The 20,910-nt window shown below is 34.8% G+C and overlaps 1 protein-coding gene across 3 annotated transcripts in view; it reads right to left on the bottom strand.

The window, feature by feature from the left end:
• LRP12 (LDL receptor related protein 12) overlaps window positions 1-20,910 on the bottom strand; it is a 71,419-nt gene that overhangs the window by 15,559 nt on the left and 34,950 nt on the right. For all 3 annotated transcript variants that reach the window (XM_073893088.1, XM_025870988.2, XM_073893089.1), the window contains one exon: window positions 5,464-5,599. In XM_073893088.1, the coding sequence (XP_073749189.1) occupies window positions 5,464-5,599 (136 nt within the window). The remainder of the gene's footprint in view (window positions 1-5,463; window positions 5,600-20,910) is intronic.

A 20,910-nucleotide genomic window follows, 5' to 3' on the forward strand; every position in this document is an offset into this window, starting at 1 on the left:
ATGTCAGGCTTCCTGCTCAGTAAGGAGTCTGCTTCTCTCTCTCTCTCTCCCTCTCTGCCCCTCCCCATTGCTCGTTCTCTCTCTCAAATAAATAAATAAAATCTTGAAAAAAAAAAGATTTACCCTGTAGTTTTCCTTCTATACTCTTAAGTAAATGCTGAGTTCATTTATTTTCCATTCTGCTTATTTTTAAGTCAATGCATTCAAGCTGTAAATTTTTCGCTAAGTACTCTATCAATGTATTCTAACAGATTTAATATGTAATACTTTCATTATGGTTATTTTAAAAATATTTTATGAGTTCCACTGTGATTTTCAGCATTAGTGCAGGAGTTATTTAGGAATATGCTTTCAAACACATGGGTTTTGTTGTTATTTCCTCCCAGGTTTTATTGTGGTTTCTTATTTAACTGCATTGTGGTCAGAGAACACAATCTGAAAAATGCAAAGTCTTAGAAATGGAATTCAGAATTCCTTTGTGGTTTTACAATCAATTTTTTTGTAAATGTTCCATATGTTTTTGAAAACAATGTATTTTCTCTAATTCACTGAAATAATATAAACACACATATATAATACATGTTCCTACTGGATCAAGCTTGTTAATTTTTGTTTATCAATTCTTCTATCTCTACTATTTTTGTTTAATCTATTGAATTCTGATTAAAGGTATGTTTATTAACTTCCACTAACTGGATCAGTCAAACTTGGTAATTCTCCCTATTTTGTTGCTTTGCATGTATTTTAGGCTATGTTATGAGGTACACAAAGTTTACCATGATTCCATCTTCCTAGTGCATTATTTCATTTGTTACTAATATTATAAGCTCAATTACATCTAATGTTAATCTTCCTACACTAGCTTTCTTTTTATCAGTATTTTTAAAGCTTATCTTTTTCTATCACCCCTTTCTAAACTGTGTTTGTTTTGTTTTGGGTATGTTCTTAGAAGCCCTTTATAGGAGAATCATACCAATCAACAAACCAATAAACCTGATCAGACTGTCTTTTAAATTTAAATGAGTTTTTTTTTTTAAAGATTTTATTTATTTGACAGAGAGAGACACAGCGAGAGAGGGAACACAAGCTTGGAGAGTGAGAGAGGGAGAAGCAGGCTTCCCGCTGAGCAGGGAGCCCGATATGGGGCTCGAACCCAGGACCCTGGGATCATGACCTGAGCCGAAGGCAGACGCTTAACGACTGAGCCACCCAGGCTCCCCTTTAAATGAGTTTTTTATTGAACACCCCCCTTCTATTAGGGGAGATTTTTCATTTTCCTCCTTTCCTGTGTTCTTTTGTATTCATAGGTTTTTTTTTTTACGTTTCTTTTACTTTACCATATACTCAAGATTGCTATCTATTTTTTCAGTAGTTACCTTTAGATGTTGTAATTCAAATACTAAAACATACTTTTGTTCTAATAAAGTCCAAGTAAGAGTATTCGGTGTTTCTATTTTCCTCTCAAATTCTCAGATTTGGTGAAAAAATTTACAACCTTATTTTCACTAATCTCTAACTGAAATTTAGCATTTCACTTATGAATATAAACAACAAACCATGATAGTATTTATAGTATCTGTCACTGTCACCAGCAGAAATCACAGATAATTACACATTACATTTCAGTTTTAACAGATATCTAGAATAACTATTTACACTCAAAATCACCTTGAAATTACAGTAGCTGTTAGGATGATCACTTACTAATATGTTAATAAGCATATATTACTATATTACAAACTGGTAAAAGTACCTGATAGCTATACTTCAATATAATTGGTTCCCTTTGTAATATGTATTACGATCTGTGAGTTTAAAAACATTCTAGGGGGCGCCTGGGTGGCTCAGTTGGTTAAGCGACTGCCTTCGGCTCAGGTCGTGATCCTGGAGTCCAGGGATCGAGTCCCGCATTGGGCTCCCTGCTCAGCAGGGAGTCTGCTTCTCCCTCTGACCCCTTCCCTCTCACGCTCTCTGTCTCTCATTCTCTCTCACAAAATAAAAAAAATAAAATCTTAAAAAAAATAAAAAATAAAAACATTCTAGGAAAGGATCTATAGGTTTCACTAACTACCAAAGTGTTCACAGCATAAAAAATGTTAAGGAAAAAGTCCTGATACACTTGTGATGAGTACTGGGTGATGTGAAGAATTGTTGAATCACTATATTGTACACCTGAAACTAACATAACACTGTATGTTAACTATACTGGAATTAAAATAACAAAACAAAATAATAAAGTTTATCATGTCTGGAGTAAATTTGTGTTTGGACTCTGTTGGCTGTTTTTGTTAGTATTAATATTTTCCATACATTCTGGAAATAATGCTCATTCTGTAGAAGCTTTTCTGGTTCTCTCTCCTTTTAATCCACCCTGTTTCTGTGTTCCCCCGTCTGTGTTCTGTAGCTACATCCACCTGGGTCTCCATTCCAGAACAGTCTTTACATGGTGATTCAGAGCATTACAGATCCTGTCGTGGAGTCAGTAGATAGCCTGGTAAAATTCCTATTTGTAACGGTATGTCCTCCCACCTCTAAGTTTTCAGCCCCATATAAGTTCAGGCAGTGGTTAGTGGTTAATGCAAGTTTTTTTCAGCCTTCTATTTTCTTTTTAATTAAAAAAATTTTTTTAAAATTTTTATTTAAATTTAACTAATTAACATATAGTATATTATTAGTTTCAGAGATAGAGCTCAGTGATTTATCAGTTTTATATAACACCCAGTGCTCATTACATCACCTGCCCTCCTTAATGTCTATCACCCAGTTACCCCATCTCCCCCACCCCCTTTAAGCCTTCTTTCTTGAGCAAAACACCCTGACTCCAGTCCTTGGCTTCAAGCATGGAATTAAAATCCAGTCCTCTGTCTCCTCTTGTTAAGATGGCCTTTGTTGATTTTGGTAAGTTTCAAGGGAGAGGAGTAAGGTAAAAATACCTTAATGTTACAATCTTTAACCAATTTTATAAGGAGACCTCTAAGTTACTGCTTATACATCATTCACAAAATTTTAGTTTCCCTCTTTTATCTAGATTTTAATTTTATTTTAAACTCAGGAATGAATGTTTTCTTTTTATCAAAATGCTTTATTTTTTTATGAGATTTTTATTTAACAGAGAGAGAGAGAAAGCGAGAGAGCACACATAGGCAGAGGCAGGCAGAGGGAGAGAGGCAGGCTCCTCACTGAGCAGAGAGCCTGATGCAGGGCTTCATCCCAGAACCCTGGAATCGTGACTTGAGCTGAAGGTAGATGCTTAACTGACTCAGCCACCCAGGTGCCCCTATCAAAATGCTTTAAAACATCATATACTTTTTCTTTGACTTGTTAATATGGTAAATTAATTTAGAATTTTCTAATATTGACTTTTATGTCAAAATGAGCTGCATTTGATCATGGTATAAATTAAATTTCTTTTGAACAATTTAAGATTACACCAATATTCACAAGTGAAATTTGACTGTATTTGTGTGTATGTGTGTGTGTGTGTAGATCTTTTTAAAGTTTGGTATTAAATGATAATGATTTCAGTAAGAACTAGGACAATTACTAAAATCACTTTCTGATCTCATTAGGCTGTGTAAATCCAAATTCATCAACTTCTTCTGAATTTTAGGAAATTTTCTTTTAGATGTATGGCTTATCTCTAATTTTGTTCTGCATTTTAGTATTGTGCTTGGTTTTAGTGTTCCTTTATAAAATCTTAAGGGCCCAACACATGATCAGAACCAAATGGCAGTATTCCATGTAGCCTCCTCCGTGCTGGCAAGAATTTCTAAGTTTTATGGAACTGAGCTGGTAGGTGGCAAATTTAATTTTGGGGTTGGATTTTTAGGTTAAAAGATAAAAATCTCTAAAAACTCTAGTTTTATGTTGAAAGAAATCCAATACGAGGAATCCCTATGGTAAAAACGCTATTTTGTAAACATGTTTATACTTAGTCATATTATAAGTAACAGAAAATAGGCATATTGTCCGGGTTCCAAGACTGGCACTGTTGCAGAAGGATCATCTTAATAGCACATGCTACCAATCCATCAGGCAAGAGAATCACACTTCTCACAGAGAACAGTTTCTATACAAGCTCAGCTTCAGTGTTCCAGAATATGTGGCCTGGGGCAGAACGGACCAGAGGAAAACAAACCAGATGGCGCCTGTTTTATGGCTTCCTCAGAAAAAGGGGGCCTGAACACACTTGTGTTTCTCAAGAGGCACTGGTTTGTCTCATTAGTTAAGGGATATAAATAAGGAAGATGGATGAAATAGACAAAGGGGATTAAGAGGTACAAACTTCCAGTTGTAAAGTAAATAAGTCACAGAGATGAAAAGTACAACATAGGGAATGTAGTCAATATATTATAGAAACATTGGTATGGTGACAGATGGTGACTACCTTATCACGGTGAGTACTGAATAATGTAGAGAATTGCTGATCACTATGTTGTACACCTGAACTAATAGAACATTGTACGTTAATTAATTATATTTCAAAAACCCCCACAAAAGTAGGCTAAACTCACAATCTTATTTTTTAAAAATGTAAGAAGGGATTTGAGTCTGTGATCTGCCAGGTCTCTTCTAAAACTAAAATCCCATACTTCTTACCTATAAAAATGTTACTAATGAAAGAATGTTGAGGATGCCTTTGTGCTGTTTGCAGGCACTGCCTCTGTCATAGGCATGATTTCTGACTGGTGTTTCAGTTCCGACCTCAGGTGTTTATTAAGGCACAGTCTTTTTTTCTTTTTCTCCCCTTCAGGCAAAATTTTTTTCTAATAGCCTTGATATAATTTCCTTAAGCAAGCGTTATCTAGTTCCACTGAATCTTTTCTCCTTAGTATCTTATCCCCATAGTGCTTTTCTGCAATTTTAAATATTTTTAAAATGAATCTTAAGCTTTCTTATTTATATTTATTATAATCTTAAACTTTTATTTCTCCTAGGAGCCTCTTTCATTTTGTATTCTTAACAAAAGTTCTTGTGTTTCAAAGTTATAAAAACAGAGATTTTTCTAGACACCTTGTCAGCTTATTTCAAGTCTTATATACATATACACAGGTAAACACTACAATCATGTTTTAGCTTGTTAAGATAAGAGGACTCCACTAATGAGACTAAGGTTATGGGCTAGATCTCCAAGTGGATTAGTGAGTTTTGTTTATTTGTCCCACAGCCAAAGATTACACTCTTGTTCCTAATAAGCTATTTTGCAAATGTGCACCTTTTGTTAAAAGGGGATTTAGAAGAACATGGGTGGCTCAGTGGAAATCCATTACCACCATCAGAAAAATACTCAAAACACATACCCTTATAGTAGGGGAAGGACCTTAATATGGTATTGGTAACTATATTTTATTACATTTTTAGAAAATTGTCTTTTTATATAACTGCATGCTGAGTGATGATACTTGGAAACTGAATTTATATTTTGTAATATTATATAGTAATTCAGAAAGGTATCAGAATTACCTTATAGTAATGATTTCCCCTGGGTTTGCCCGTATGAACCAGCTGCAGTTGATTTTGGCAGGATATTCAGAAGGCCAGCCTGGGCTTGTGATTATACCACTTGGTGCTCGAATTTGTTCTGGAGTCTCTCCACAAGCTGGAAGAAGCCAAAGCAATCTTAGCTAATTATTATACTTTAAAACAAAGCAGGAAGTAAATCAGTGTTTTAAAAAAAACCCACACTTCAGGCATCAAATCATATACAATAAAATATGCTAACATCAACCTTAAAGATCTTTTATTATTCCAGGAAGATATTTTATTTTCTTCCCTTTTAGTCAAAGTATTTCATTCTAATTAAGTACACATTTTGGGGAGGCACGGAAGTTTTCAAATTGGACCTTTGAATAACAGTTTAAGAGTCAGGATTACTAGCTTTAGCCATGGCTATTGATCAACTTGTTCCATTTATCTTTTTCCAAAACTCACCTTTTAAATTCATTTTCTTTATTATAAACTAACTATAAAGTTCAATGTTTACTGAATTACTATGTTTAGATCCTTAGAGTAAAATTTTGGTTTTTTGACACTTTAAATTAAAAGACTATTACATAAATTGTCTTCTGAACAAAATAATGAAAGGAAAGCACATATAAACACAAGAGTAAGATGCTGGATTGTTACGAAGTTAGTGGATGATTGGATAAAGACAGCAAAGCACTATACTTCAAAATTACTGCAAAGTAGTTCTTTAATTTATTCTGTTAATATTTCTAAATTTTATTACAGGAAGATAAATGAATCCTAAATTATTTTAAAAATAAAGGCTTGAAAAGGTGACTAAAATATCATTATGTGATTAGATATTTGAATATTATGAAGAAATATAGAACAAGCTTAAACTACTGCCAACACTTTCCTGGTTTATTCTCCTTGCATTATCTCGAACTTTCAGAGTGATACAGTTCTCATCTCCAGAGGTCAGCAGATAATGCGACAATTTATTCTCCCTCAATTTAAAAAATAGTTATTGGACTACAAAAAAAATACATGATGAATGTTTTAAGTTTTCAGTAAAATGTAAAACCTTAGAACCTCTTATCTGATGTAATTTCAACATATTAGATTATTTGATTTTTAAAAAAGCAGATTAGAAGCAGCAAATTAGAAGTGAGGAGAATAGTTGTCAGGGGTCCAGAGACAGTTATCAGAAGTAATGGGGGCAATTTTCAGAATAAAAAAAAGTATGTGCTGAACTCAAAAACCATGACAATGCAGAACATGTATAATACTGCCTATCTTCCAAAAGGTAAGAGAAGACTCTCCTTTCATAATAACTTAGTAGTCATACCTAGCTAAAAGAGTTATTGAATGAATACACGAATCCTTGCAAGCAAAGTGCCTGGGATAATATGTGGCCTGAACTTCCATGCTTTTTGAGTTCTGCTGTTAGTTTAAAAATTAATTAACCCAATTTATAGATAGGTAAGTATCCCTATTACAATTATAATTTTTAAAAATGGCTTTTTTTTTTAAATAACAGAGGTTACAGTCCATTCAATTAAGGTTAGAATGCTAAGAAGTATACTATGCAATTTTAAAAAGTTTTTATCTATAACGATCAAAATAAAGCAAGCTATATTGCTGAGTCAATCCTTATTTCTATAGAATAACCCATTCCCTAAAGAAAAAATGCAATCTAGGTTTTAAAACTATACTTTACTGAAGAAAAAATGTTCATGCCTAAAATGGGTCTACCCTGGAATTAGAGTACATTGCACCAAAGGGATCTTGTTTTCAATCACTGTTAGAAAACAGACTCACAACACAGAATACAAGGATATAATATATCAAGAGCCTACTACACATCTTATTGTCCACTCAGAGTTGAAGCTTCCAATTTTTTTTTTTGGTTAAATTTCATCAAGAGTAAAATTTCCCTTATAATTTTTTTCACATTTTGATGAATGATACTTTAGAAAAAGACTAAATTTACCTAAATGCGAGCTTGCTGACAATGAAGTGCCAGAGGTTTGCTTTTAACTTTGCTCTAATGGATTATCATCATAATAATTAAAGATACCCTAAGTCATTTATCAGAACTTTTTCTTTCTTCGTTATCTCTTGCCAAAGCATTTGGGAGTAGATACTAAAGTAAAAACCAGGTAGGAATAACTTATGGCAAAGCAATTTGTTAGCCTTTAAATAAATGGATAGAGTACTTATAGGGAAAAAGCTAGGAAGAATTTCATTAGATTTTATTAGGTTTTGTTTTAAATTTCTCCCCCCTGAATACCTGAGAAGCCCATAGGTGGTGCTCTTATACCAAAAACCAAGTTATGTTCTGCTATGGATGCTCAAAAATACTATTGTGATTATTTTTTTTTTCATACAACTGCCCCAGGAGCAGATACACCACTCATAAATAAGAATGGGTATTTTAAGATTTAGTACATTTCTAATTCAATAAGTACTTTAAAAACAAAATGATAGTATCATGTTTCTCCCTTAATTGGTTATGAACACATATTCTGATTTAATTTTGCACATTTGCAAAATGAGTGAGTTTGGCATTTAGTTTCAAATCCAGCCGGTGACTTTTTATCAACACATTTTTTGCATGTGCAATACACTGGGCATGTAGATAAATATACTCTAGAACAACCATAACTTCTTCCTTTCTCTATTTAAGAAAGAATAAATTCAAATGCCAAGAGTAAGATTAACATTAGAACCATTAAGAAAGTTTTCTGTTCCTTTTTGGTTAAGAATTTGGGTTAAGATATATATATATTTCTGGGTAGATTTGGAATCATAAGATCTAGATGCTTTCTGTTCTACCTGCCATTTACTGGCTTTGTCATATTGTGAACTACTAAACCTCTTTGGGTCTTGGCTTCCTTATGCGTTAAAATAAGAGGTTGCTATTCGAATACCTTTAAAGTCTATTTTAGCCCTAAATCATGCCCACCCCATCTCCCATCATCAAGATATATTTCTACTACATTTCTTTCTTTTTTTTTTTTAAAGATTTTTATTTATTTATTTGACAGAGAGAGACACAGTGAGAGAGGGAACACAAGCAGGGGGAGTGGGAGAGGGAGAAGCAGGCTTCCCGCCGAGCAGGGAGCCCGATGCGGGGCTGGATCCCAGGACCCTGGGACCACGACCCGAGCCGAAGGCAGACACTTAATGATTGAGCCACCCAGGTGCCCTCTACTACATTTCTGATGGCCCATCAGGATGTACTCATAAATTTTTCCTTGTTTTCTCACTTTTCTTTTTCTCTTTGGCCTATTGAAACCAGACTTCCAATTCTTAATGCCATAAAAACCTTGCTAGCAGGCAAAACCATCATTGACCTCACTGCTGAATCGAAGGGATGCTCAATCCCCATCCTACTTGATCTCTCTGGAGTATCTAAGAGGGATTTGTTTTTTCCTGATATTCTAGTATCAGGACTTTGCTGACATGACTTCTCCTGGTTCACTTCCTACCTCAGACTGGTCTGTGTCAGTTCTCTAGCCCTAGGTCATCCTCTTCAGCGAGCTTCTGTCAGGCTGGTGTTTGCAGTTCATTCCCAAGCCTTCTGCTCTCCTCACTCTCTGTGGAAGGTCTCATTCCCTCCTACCATTTCAACTATGCTCTACAGTTCATGGGTTTAAGATCTCTAACCCAGAGATTTTGCATAGTCAAATGCCCACTGGACATTCCAACCTCAAATTCAACACAATCAGAATGGTGTATTTCCCAAATCTTTCTTTTTATCCTATATTCTGCATCTTTATTGTCCTAGGCATCAGCTGGTTAAAGGAACAGTCACTTTACCTAATTCAAATAAAAAGGAAATTTACTTTAATATTACAGGCGATTTCAAGGACATACAAGCATAGGAAATAAATCAGGCCTTAACAGTGACTAAAACTAGAAATTTCCAAATCAAACATCGAGACCGTCTTTATCACCTCTTAGGCCTGCTTTATCTCCCAATATCTACCCCAATCTTCCAACTGACTTTTTCTGAGTCCTCTATTTTTTCCTTATTTCAGTGTCTTCTAATGATTTCCCATTCCTAACTCATTGTAACCCTTCAGCTCAAGTACCTATCAACTGTAATTTCAATTTTTCTTAGTTTATTATATTAATGTTATTCATTTTGTATCTTTTTATATGAAAGATCTGTGGTATTGTTAAAATCAATTTGATAATACTTAAGCCTCTATCCCCTCACTTGTAAATAGGGATTAAAACACTACCCACCACCTAGTGTTACAAAGGTTAAATACAACTATTATGGTAAAGGACTCAGCACACTGCTTGGATTACAATAAACTGTCAATAAATAACAGCACATGATATACCAAGTCAGACTGGTTGGTAGTAACGCCTGGAATGGTTGTAGTGAGATGTGTTCAGACTAAGTGGGAAAGAGGCAGTGACTATACATTTAATATGTACTGGGCACCATTATGCTCTGTAAAGAATGAGAAATTATGCCACCAATTAATTGGTTATCTGATATGGGCAGAAGCCAGGGTAAGGATAAGGTTGGGCTACGTACCCACAAAACAATGCTTTAGGAAATAAATCTCTTTTTGTTTTGAACTAAACTATTTATATAATTCTGCTAGTTTGAACGTCATTCTTCCAGGCTCTGACTATACTCCCAATTTGGGATATACCAAACCTGACATTCTTTTATCTACATTTATTCTACCCATTCCTTCTCTACTGCTTATACGTAATTAGTTTAGCTATAGTCTGATTAATTCTCCAGTGAGAATTAGTTAATACATAATGGGCAAATAGAGAAATCTTGTCAGTATAATGCAAAGTTGTGATCGATTTTATTTTTAGCATGTAAATGATTTGAAGTATCTAGAAGAGGGTGCTCTCACAGTTTAAGAAAAAATATAAAAACCCTATAGAATGGCCTTTCTTTATTGCCAAGTGGTTACTTTACTAGCTTAAAGAACTGCTTGACTTTCCTCTATATTAATTTATCTTGGGAGGTTGCAAGTACAGATGGGGATGTGAAGACATTTCTCTGCTATAAAAACAAAACAAAACATTTTAATAAAGGTTATCGCTGAATTATATATATATAAATATGTAATTATATATAATTTATATTACATACATAATTTTTTTTAAAGATTTTCTTTTTAGGGGCATCTGGGTTGGCTCAGTTGGTTAAGTGTCCGAATCTTGGTTTCAGCTCAGATCATGATCTCAGGGTTGTGGGATCGAACCCACGCATTGGGCTCCATGCTCAGTGGGGAGTTGGTTTTAAAAATTAAAATTTTTTTTTAATTTTTAAGTAATCTCTACATCTACTGTGGGGCTTGAGTTTACAATCCTGAGATCGAGAGTGGCATGCTCTACCAACTGGGTCAGTCAGGTGTCCTGAATTATAGTTTTATTTTTGATTAAATTGTTCTCCATTAGAAGCAAATGTCTTCAAGGAGTAAGTAGGAAGCCCAGAAGATACAGATGCAAAGTCTGGACTGATTCTAGGTATACATGTCAGGGATATCTGACTGTTGTTAGCATTTGGATTACTATTTTGTCAGGGCTATCCTTACAAAGCTACATAGTTGTAAGTGATGTGTACCAACACTACTTTTCTCATAAGCCCTGTTAGTTTAGTGTTTAATTTTGCAGATTGTGAGATTTTCCAGAAATGATTATATTTTAGTCTTTGTTCATTTTGCTTCCTTAACAGACCTCTTAACAACTGGTATCACTTCTGGTTCTTGGAATACAAACATCTACAAAAAACATATCTACCTAATTTACTCCGGTCAGTATCTTTAGATATAAACAAGCATTCAAGAATTTTAGATGATGATAATTCATTATCTCTACTTTTGATAAATTTCCCATAACTCCAGAAACAGAAACTCCCAAGTTGAGGAGGTTCTAAACGTTCATTCAAAAGACAGCAACTATATAAAAATATTAAAAAACAAAAAACAAAAAACAAAAAAAACCAAAAGACAGCAACTTTCCACTTGGACAGCATCTTCTCCATACAATTATGTAGTGATTAGGTTATCTGATTAGCTCTAAAAAGCCTATTTAATTCATAGTGGTTCTAAGAGGACAACTGGAATGAAAAAAATGAAAGAAAATGGCATTATTATAATGCTAGTGGTTAAGCTATACTCAAAGGCTAAACTAAATATCTACAGTTTTTAACTTATCCTGTTTGTTATCAATTAAGAAAGGGAGAATTAACTGAGGAATGAATAGGTAGAGATTCTCTGATGGTGTTCTCAATAAGATTTTGATATTAGTCTTCAGGTTTAGAATACAAAGATCTCACTGCATAGTTTAGAAAATGGCAAAACTGAGAAATACTTAAGACTTCATGTTTAACCTGATATCATTTCAATAATGTCAAAGAAAAGCAAAGAACTATGGTTTTAAGCTAGATTAATGCAACATAACTACCAGATTTAAAGAAATCATTTAAAAAATAGGAAGTGTTCAAACAACCTCTATTTCACAGAACACATGGCAGAGGAGAGGAGAGAATAACTTCAAAATAATGTCAAAGAAACTGCCCTTCAATTTGAGATTTCATGGTTTTAAAGCCCAAGGAAAAAAAGAGGCAGGCAAGGAAATTTATGATTAGAACTGAACTACTGTGGGGCGCCTGGGTGGCTCAGATGGTTAAGTGTCTGCCTTCAGCTCAGGTCATGATCCCAGGGTCCTGGGATGGAGCCCCACGTCGGGCTCCCTGCTCAGCGGGGAGTCTGCTTCTCCCTCTCCCTCTATCTGCTGCTTTCCCTGCTTGTACACTCTCTGTCAAAAATAGATAAAATCTTTAAAAAAAAAAAAAGAACTGAACTACCTGTAAAAGGAAACAAAAATGACAATTTCCTGTTCTACAGATGAAGAACTGGGTTCCTTTTCAAAACTGACAAGAGTTGACACTTTATGACTACAAGAAGTTTAGACTAAAAGTGACATGGGATCTTTGTGCCTTTGGTTTTAATAAACCACAAAACTGCGATGCAAAGAAAAATCAACTATGCTTTACTGACCACTGAAGTACCTAAAATACATATGAAAAGCATACAAAAAAAGCATGTAGAGAATTAATGCTCTCATGGAAATTGCAGTTTTGTAATAAAGAGATATGCTTATTCATTTGATCCAAGAAACATATAAACAGTTATGAGAACATATGAAACAATATAGTCCTGAATATTATACACTTTAAAGTAATTATAAATAATGCATCATATGGGCATATGGTATTATTAAACAGACACAAAGAGCCACACATACAAAAAACCTGCATTATATTGGTATAGAACAGAGAGGGCTTACCTGACTATTAACACAGCATTTTTTTTTTCACAAAACATTAGTAGGCAGAGCCAAAGTAAAGAAAGAGCACATTCCAAATCAGAAAAATTTAATGACCCAATTCTGTAGATACCAGTCAAGCCAATGTAAGCTACTATGAAGAGAAGTGATGTGATGCAAGGAAAGAAACTGGTGAGGCACAGAGGTCAGCTAAGAAGTTCCTCTAACCTGTAAAATTTTACTTCACGGAAGTGTCACTAACACGAGCAAGAGCATGTTCAGTCTGTTTATAAGCGCAGGACAGCATTTATAGTCAGTGGCGGTCACTATGATTTGGCTGTCTCATTTTTCAGAGTATGGTGTTTTATAGATATTAACTCCATTACAGCTGATAATACAAAAGCAATTCCAAATGTTGAAAACACCAGCAAGAAATTAATTCCAATGGAAATAGATGTACTTAAAAAAAAAATGCCATCTCTTAGATAAAGCAGCAGCAAAGGGTGACTACTGAATGGCCACATAGGATGCGAGAAAGAAGATTCTGAAGGCTGACGAAATCACATGATATAGGGAAAAGACTGTGCCTGCACAAGCAATACCAGGCATTGAGACATGGAAAATTAGGATATGCAGACAGATGGTTAGCATGAAAACCAGACACCTACTGGTCCAGTTAATTTAGGAGAAGGGCAGCACTTTGAAAGTTAAAGGTTAAGTATGGTGCATAAGGCTAAAGATGAGATTCTTGTTGTAAGTCTGAGGTTCATGGTTCATGAGTTGAAGGACGGTGCATACAATCAAAAGGAGGAGTGTGTGGTCAGGCCTGTGGATTCCATGACTAATGATAATGTTGCTGCCTAACAGCTACTTTCTTTTTTTTTTTTAAAGATTTATTTATTTAGGTGGGGGAGGGGCAGAGGGGGAGAGAATTTCAAGCAGACTCCTCACTGAGCACAGGGCCCAACGTGGGGCTCCATCTCATGAACCTGAGGTCGTGATCTGAGCTGAAATCAAGAGCTGGATGCTTACCTGATGGAGCCACCCTGGCACCTCTCAGGTACTTCGTTTTAATTCTTAGTACTATTTAATTCTCTTCTTATTCTTATTTAAGAGACAAGAATAAAATGGAGGCATAGAGAAATCAATTTTCCTAAGATCACAAAAAAGCTAGTTAGTGTCACAACTGGGATTTGAACCCAGGCAGTAGGCTTCAGAGGCTGCAGTCCTAGCCACTAAGACACATTACTGCCCTAGAGAAGTCCCTATGACATCTGGAATAATTATTAGGAAGACAGAGAGAGCTGCCTCAACAGAATTTCAGTAAAGATAAAAGGAGTTTATTTTGGAAAACAGTTCTCTTAGTCCTATATTAACACAGAGAAAAGGTTTTAAAACTTCTAAACACTGATTCTTATTTGCTACAAATCTATGTAGTGACTGAAGGCAGGATTAATCCACTTCTTGGTTTCTCTGGATTTTTTAGGACCTACCTTTAATAAGGAAAATGTACACACAGAAGTTAATTATAGGTAAGATGCTGAGGGCATGGGGTAGAAGAGCAGCAATAAGGGGATGCAGTGAAGGCTGAAGGAGAGGAACAGAGAAGGGGAAAAGCAGGGAAGGCTGGAGGACTAACAGATGGTAGTATTCTTAATGTTAGACAGTTTAGAAAGCAAGCATGTTGAGAATGAAGTCTATGGGTCACTGAGAACACCGGACAAGTCTCAAGTGAGCACCAGAATCCAAAGATGAATGAAGTGCAAGAGTGGCCCTCTGTCAGGCTGTCCTCTATGACACAGCTAAGCCCTGGCAACCTCCACAGGAAACAAAAGAAGTCCATCGTTAGGAAGAAACAACTTCAGTTTGAAAGTTCTCTTCTTGCAACTTGACTGGGTTTGTTGCCCATCCCAATGTCTTGATTTCTTTGACTTTTTGTTGCCCAGACTCCTTGAATACCTGCTATCTGAGCTGAGCTCTCACATAGTATAAATGTTGGAACAGGGCGCCTGGGTGGCTCAGTCGTTAAGCGTCTGCCTTCGGCTCAGGTCATGATCCCAGGGTCCTGGGATCGAGTCCCACATCGGGCTCCCTGCTCCGCGGGAAGCCTGCTTCTCCCTCTTCCACTCCCCCTGCTTGTGTTCCTGCTCTCGCTGTGTCTCTCTCTGTCAAATAAATAAATAAAATCTTTAAAAAAAAAATAAATGTTGGAACAGTCAGCACACTGAGGGTGGACAGAACTGGAAGGAGACAAAGATTGGACATGAGTAGTATTCCCTTAGATTTACTCTACATTTTATTCCAATTTTTTTCACAAAGTCAGAAAACTGAACTTCGTCTTTTATGGAAACAACTACTAACACCCTAACAGCAATATTTACTAGTCTAAGATGGGAAGGTTTTTAATTGTTATTTAAAAGGTAAGATCAGTACAAGCAGAAAAATTTATATTAAATCTATCACTCACACTCAGGATTCTCAGTATTTTCAAACCTATTACTAAAAATCACACATTTCTACTTTGAGCAGGAAATCCTACATCTAGCTGCTTATAATTAAATGAATATTCCTTTGCATTAGCACAGATACTTAAGAATGAATGCAGCAATGTATTTATTCCTATTATTTTAAATAGTGTTTTTTTTTGAGGACCAAAATATTTCATGCAGTCTTTAGCTCTAATCAAGGCAGGTAACTCCTTAGTTTCTTGAGGGTCACTAAAGTCCAGAACAAACAAACAAATAATGACCAAGGGCTACATGGCAGTAAAATAAAATATATTTTTTTAAAAAGTCAAAAGAGGCACAAAATATAGAAAAAGGAGGAAAAACAGAAAAAAAAAAACAAACCCATACAGTTTTTCCAGTTCCAATAGGGTCATAGCACAATATGAATAAGATAAGGAGAGTACCCTTAATAAAACTATCCAAGCAGCTTTATCCTAAAATTTCTAAGTAGTAAGAGTAATTCTGAATTTTGCCAGCAAAGCATAAGATACTGTAAATGGTGGAAGATTCAACTTTTCATACCTTTTTCTAAGGGCATAAAAGGGCAATTTTTTTCCTGTTAAGGGCATAAAAACTATTGATATGGTACCTATATTTCCCAATTTTAAGTACTACAGAAGATTAAAATGCTAAGCAAGCTACTACTTCTATTTCTTGATTGGGAAAAAATATTAATTTTGAAGTTTACTGTGATTCTTGCTAGAAAAATAGAAGAGGCAAAGCAGAAATCAGCACCTGAGCAAACATAAATTGGCCCTGACGTTATGATTTTTCTAAGCCATTTTTATCAGCTTTGACATAATTTTTTTAGTATAAGCACATCTTTTTCCAGGACTGTTCTAGTCTTAGTGTCTTGTCAAGAGTGATACCCAGAAATAAACATACTATCCAGAGTGTGTTTAAAAGAGTAAAGAAGAACTTCAGGAGTGCCTGGGTAGCTCAGTCAGTTAAGTGTCTGCCTTTGGCTCAAGTCATGATCCCAGGGTCCTGGGATGGAGGCCCTGTCAGGCTCCCTGCTTCTCTCTCTCCCCTTGGACCTCCCCCCGACTTGTGCTCTTTCTCTCTCTCTCAAGTAAGTAAAATCTTAAAAAGAAGAACAACAACAACTTCCATCTACTTTGTTCTGGATACTGTATTTCCAGTACTGTAGTTTAAGATCAAATCAGCTCTAACTGACACGGAGCTATTAGTCAACTGAAATCCAAAGTCTACTCTGCTCATCCGCCAAGTGACTGGCTTTTGCACAAAAGCTGCACAGTACATCCAATTCAAATTCAGGCCTTAGCAAAATCACAAATAATTAACATGCTATCACTCTGAAGAATTATTCTCAAAGCAGAAAAAGAATTATTCTCAAAGTTACAGAGTAGAAAAGAAAATGTCAAATGTTTGAATGCAACGTATTACACCTTCACTGGATCTGGCCCACTCACTCGAGTGGGTGAGTTTTACTTCCACCATCTAAGCATCACACACTGCTGTCAGGTTACAACCTGTTCTGTCAAAGGTCTTGGTGCTCACACTTACTGTTCTGATGCTGAATTTATTTACTGCTTCTTATAATAATGTAATATAAAATTATACTATATAATAATCTTGCTATAAATATGCAACTGTTCAATAAAGACTTGATAATAAATGAAATATTATGATTATATAATATAAACTATGCTTCACATAAAATATATTATTGTATAATAAAACATTGTAATATTTAATTATATACTATGTAATGCTACATATAAAAGTGTAATACATAAAATTATAATACTACCATTACTTACTTTTCTAAAAGTTTCAGGGAGTGCTCTACTCCAGAAACTTAAGTGTCTCATAAATAAACTCTCTGAACACAGGCAATGCCTTTATTTATTTTTTTAAAAAGATTTTATTTATTTGACAAGGAGAGACACAGCGAGAAAGGGAACACAAGCAGAGGGAGTGGGAGAGGGAGAAGCAGGCCTCCTGCCAAACAGGGAGCTCAATGCGGGGCTCTATCTCAAGACCCTGGGATCACGACCTGAGCCGAAGGCAGACGCTTAACGACTGAGCCACCCAGGCACCCCCAGGCAATGCCTTTAAAAATTAATAGTATCTTAAACTGTGTGTATCATTTTTAAAAAAATGTACTCTGTCTTGTATTCTCTACTCACTTTATTCATTTGAAGGACAGTTTCTTGGCTTCACATTAAGTTCTATTTTTTTATATTCCAAAATCCTAAAAACCCTAAAATGGGTTCAGTATCACCTAAAATATAATAAACTTTCCCCCCTTTCTTCATTTAAAACATGGGTAAAAGACACACCATATAATATTGGTCAAAAGAACTGGTGAAATTCTTTTAATAAGCTTAGTAGGAGGTCCAGTATTTGACTGAATAATTGAAAATAATATTAAAATCACACAGGAAAGGTACAAAGGACCACTTATACCTGCTGCTTTATTCATGCAATTTCTCTATATTTAAAAAATAATTGTAAACTGCTATGAAATAATTATAGTTTAGGCTTTATTTCCTTTCAGAAGATCTGAAAATTCTAGGATAATAGAAGTGTTATCAGACTGGATGATCTTCCAGGGAAACTTCAAAATACCACATTATAGTATTTAAGCCTAAAATAGTGGCTAAAAACAAAAGCCACTTTACTACAGTGCTCTACACTAATGCAAAATATTACTAATTAATTTGTAAGCAAAATAACTGCAATTTAGAAAATAATATATCCTAATTAAAAAGGCACAACGAATAATTATTTGTTTTAAAGGCTTATAGGATCAGCACTGTGCTCGGCCTTTGAGTACTAAAATACAAACTGTAAAATGCAAATACACAAACATAAAGGTGATGACTTTTTAAAAAGATTAATTAATTAACTAATTTATTTGACAGAGAGAGAAAGAGGGAGCACGCACACAACTGGGGGAGCAGCAGAGGGAGAGGGAGAAGCAGGCTCTCTGCTGAGCAGGAAGCCCAAGGCAGAGTTCGATCCCAAGACCCTGGGATCACGGCTTGAGCGGAAGGCAGATGCTTAACTGACTGAGCCATCCAGGCATTCTGATGACACACTTTGCCCATGCAGAGTGTGTGCATGGGCAAGTGGAGGGATGGGCAGAGGGAGAGAATCTCATGCAGACTTCCAGCTGAGCAGGGAGCCTGACGACCTGGGACATGATCCCAGGACCCATGAGATCATGACCCTGAAATCACAACCTGAGCTGAAACCAAGAGTCAGAAGCTTAACTCACTAAACCACACAGGTGCCCGGATGATGACTTTAAAAGAATAAAAATCCTGACAAAACAAAAGGAGAACAGTACTTAAAAACTACTTGAAATCTATTTTATATACTCTGCTAATTCAGTTAATATAAACAAGGATCAAGAAAGAAACTTCCTAACTTGACATTCTCTTTCTCTGCTCCCAGAAATGTGGCCTTGCCTTTCAAAAAATCCCACGTTAAATATAAAGTAGACTAAAGATCAAGCTAACCTCAGCTACAGATGTTATAAGGTAGGAATATCTAGAAGCTGCATCACTGATGAATTGGGAGTAACATGTTAATCCTCACATGTAAAAACTTTCTATTTGAGAAAGCAGCAAGCTCCAACATCTGTTCCTATTAGCAACCAGAAAATCTTTAAATTGCAGGGTAGTTTTGCCTAACTATAAAAGAAAGCCAATCTCATTCTCTTACTCTTTGCAATGTCACAAATCTAGGCCATGAATCAAAAGTAGAAGTAAACAATTACATTTCTGAACAATCCGGGGAAAATAAAAGGTTGGAACTTTAATAGAAACATAGTAAGATAAAGTTAAATGAGAAAAACATGATTATACCCAAGGTAAGTGTTCTCACTCACTGCAGATAGCTGTGTAAATTGGTATAATCCATTTTGAAAGCAATCTGTCAAAAGGTTTCTAAATTAAATTATTTATGACCTTTGATAGAGTAATTTCTACTTCTAGAAATCTATGTGAAAAAAGTCTTAGAAATAAAAAAAGGATAGATATATATTAACATGTCCCTTGTAACATGACCGAGACTAGGCAGAACCCATTGGAAACAACCCATTGATATGTTTAAAAACCCTACAACATAGACACTCAATGGAAACTTTATACAGGCATTAAAATAATGGTTATGAAAAAAATGTAGTCTATAAAATGTTAAATAGAAAGTGCAGAATACAAAATTAGGTATAATTTAAATGCATAATACCGTTATTTTTAAGGACAAATAAAATATTATTATGAATTATACTAATAATGCAGGGTTAATGGGTAACTTTCTTAATCTTTTTGCTCTTTTTCCATGTTTTCTAAATGTTTAGTGAACCTTGTATAATAAATAAGTAAAATTTGTGAAACAAAAATCTTGATTTGGAAGCAATTAATAGGGAGGGCATAATCAAATTATTTCTAGAATTGTTGATTCAAATAAATATCACAGATCATAGAGTAAAATTCAGTTTAAAGTAGATAAATTTAAAAAGTCAAACAGATTTGTTTAATTTATGCAAACATCTTGTTATAAATCAATCTAACCTAAAAAAATGTCTCATTCCATGCAGCAGATGAGCAGTAACTTAGGTGTTTTAAAAGTTTAGACATTTAAAGAACATGAGACATTTGATTTAGATATTTTTTTAAAAGAATGTTAAAATAGCCTTCCTACTATCTCAACATATACAATTAAATTACTTGGCAGTTTCTAGGATATAATTTCATGATTTTCACATGAAAATTCACACAGATTTACAAAATTACAAAAATACCATTTGTCTTTTCTCCTTTATTGTATATATGAAAGCAGATTTAAAATTCTGGACAATGGAAAGTTCTAAATAAAAAACATATAGAACACACAGATTTACAAAATTACAAAAATATCATCTGTCTTTTCTCCTTTATCATAGATATGAAAGCAGATTTAAAATTTAAAATTCTGGACAATGGAAAGTTCTAAATAAAAAACATAGAAAATAAAATTTTATCCAATAATTTTTCCCTGTTTTAAAATCACCCAGTATATACTTTTTGATAATTTATGTTTTCTTATGCCAGAACCTGTAGTGTAAGAACCAGCAAAAGGATTAAGACTTAACTCTTTTGGTAAAGACTGAGGAGGACGAAGACAAAAATGAACAGATTAGAAATAGAAATAAATTATCCCAAGTATAAGAACCAAAAATATGGGGCGCCTGAGTGGCTCAGTCGTTAAGCAGCTGCCTTTGGCTCAGGTCATGATCCCAGGGTCCTGGGATCGAGCCCCACATCGGGCTCTGCGGGAAGCCTGCTTCTCCCTTTCCCATTCCCCCTGCTTGTGTTTCCTCTCTCACTGTGTCTCCCTCTGTCAAATAAATAAATAAAATCTTTAAAAAAAAAAAAAAAAGAACCAAAAATATATTATCAATCAGAAATAATTCCCATAATTTACATGAATTCTCAAAATTCTTATGAATAAATAAAACTACTTGGTGCTATTCATAATAAAATAAGAAAAATTAATACTGTCATTCACTACTCACTATTGTAAATAGGCCTTTTATAAATTCATCGTCTTACTTAATATGCATATTATTCAACATAGGAATTACCACATTAAGACAACATTAGAGTAACAGTTTGCATATGTCTCT

The sequence above is a fragment of the Callorhinus ursinus genome, unplaced genomic scaffold (genome assembly GCF_003265705.2).
Source record: "Callorhinus ursinus isolate GAN/ISIS: 27379988/994484 unplaced genomic scaffold, GSC_fseal_2.0 scaffold5, whole genome shotgun sequence".
NCBI classification, from domain to species: Eukaryota; Metazoa; Chordata; class Mammalia; order Carnivora; family Otariidae; genus Callorhinus; species Callorhinus ursinus.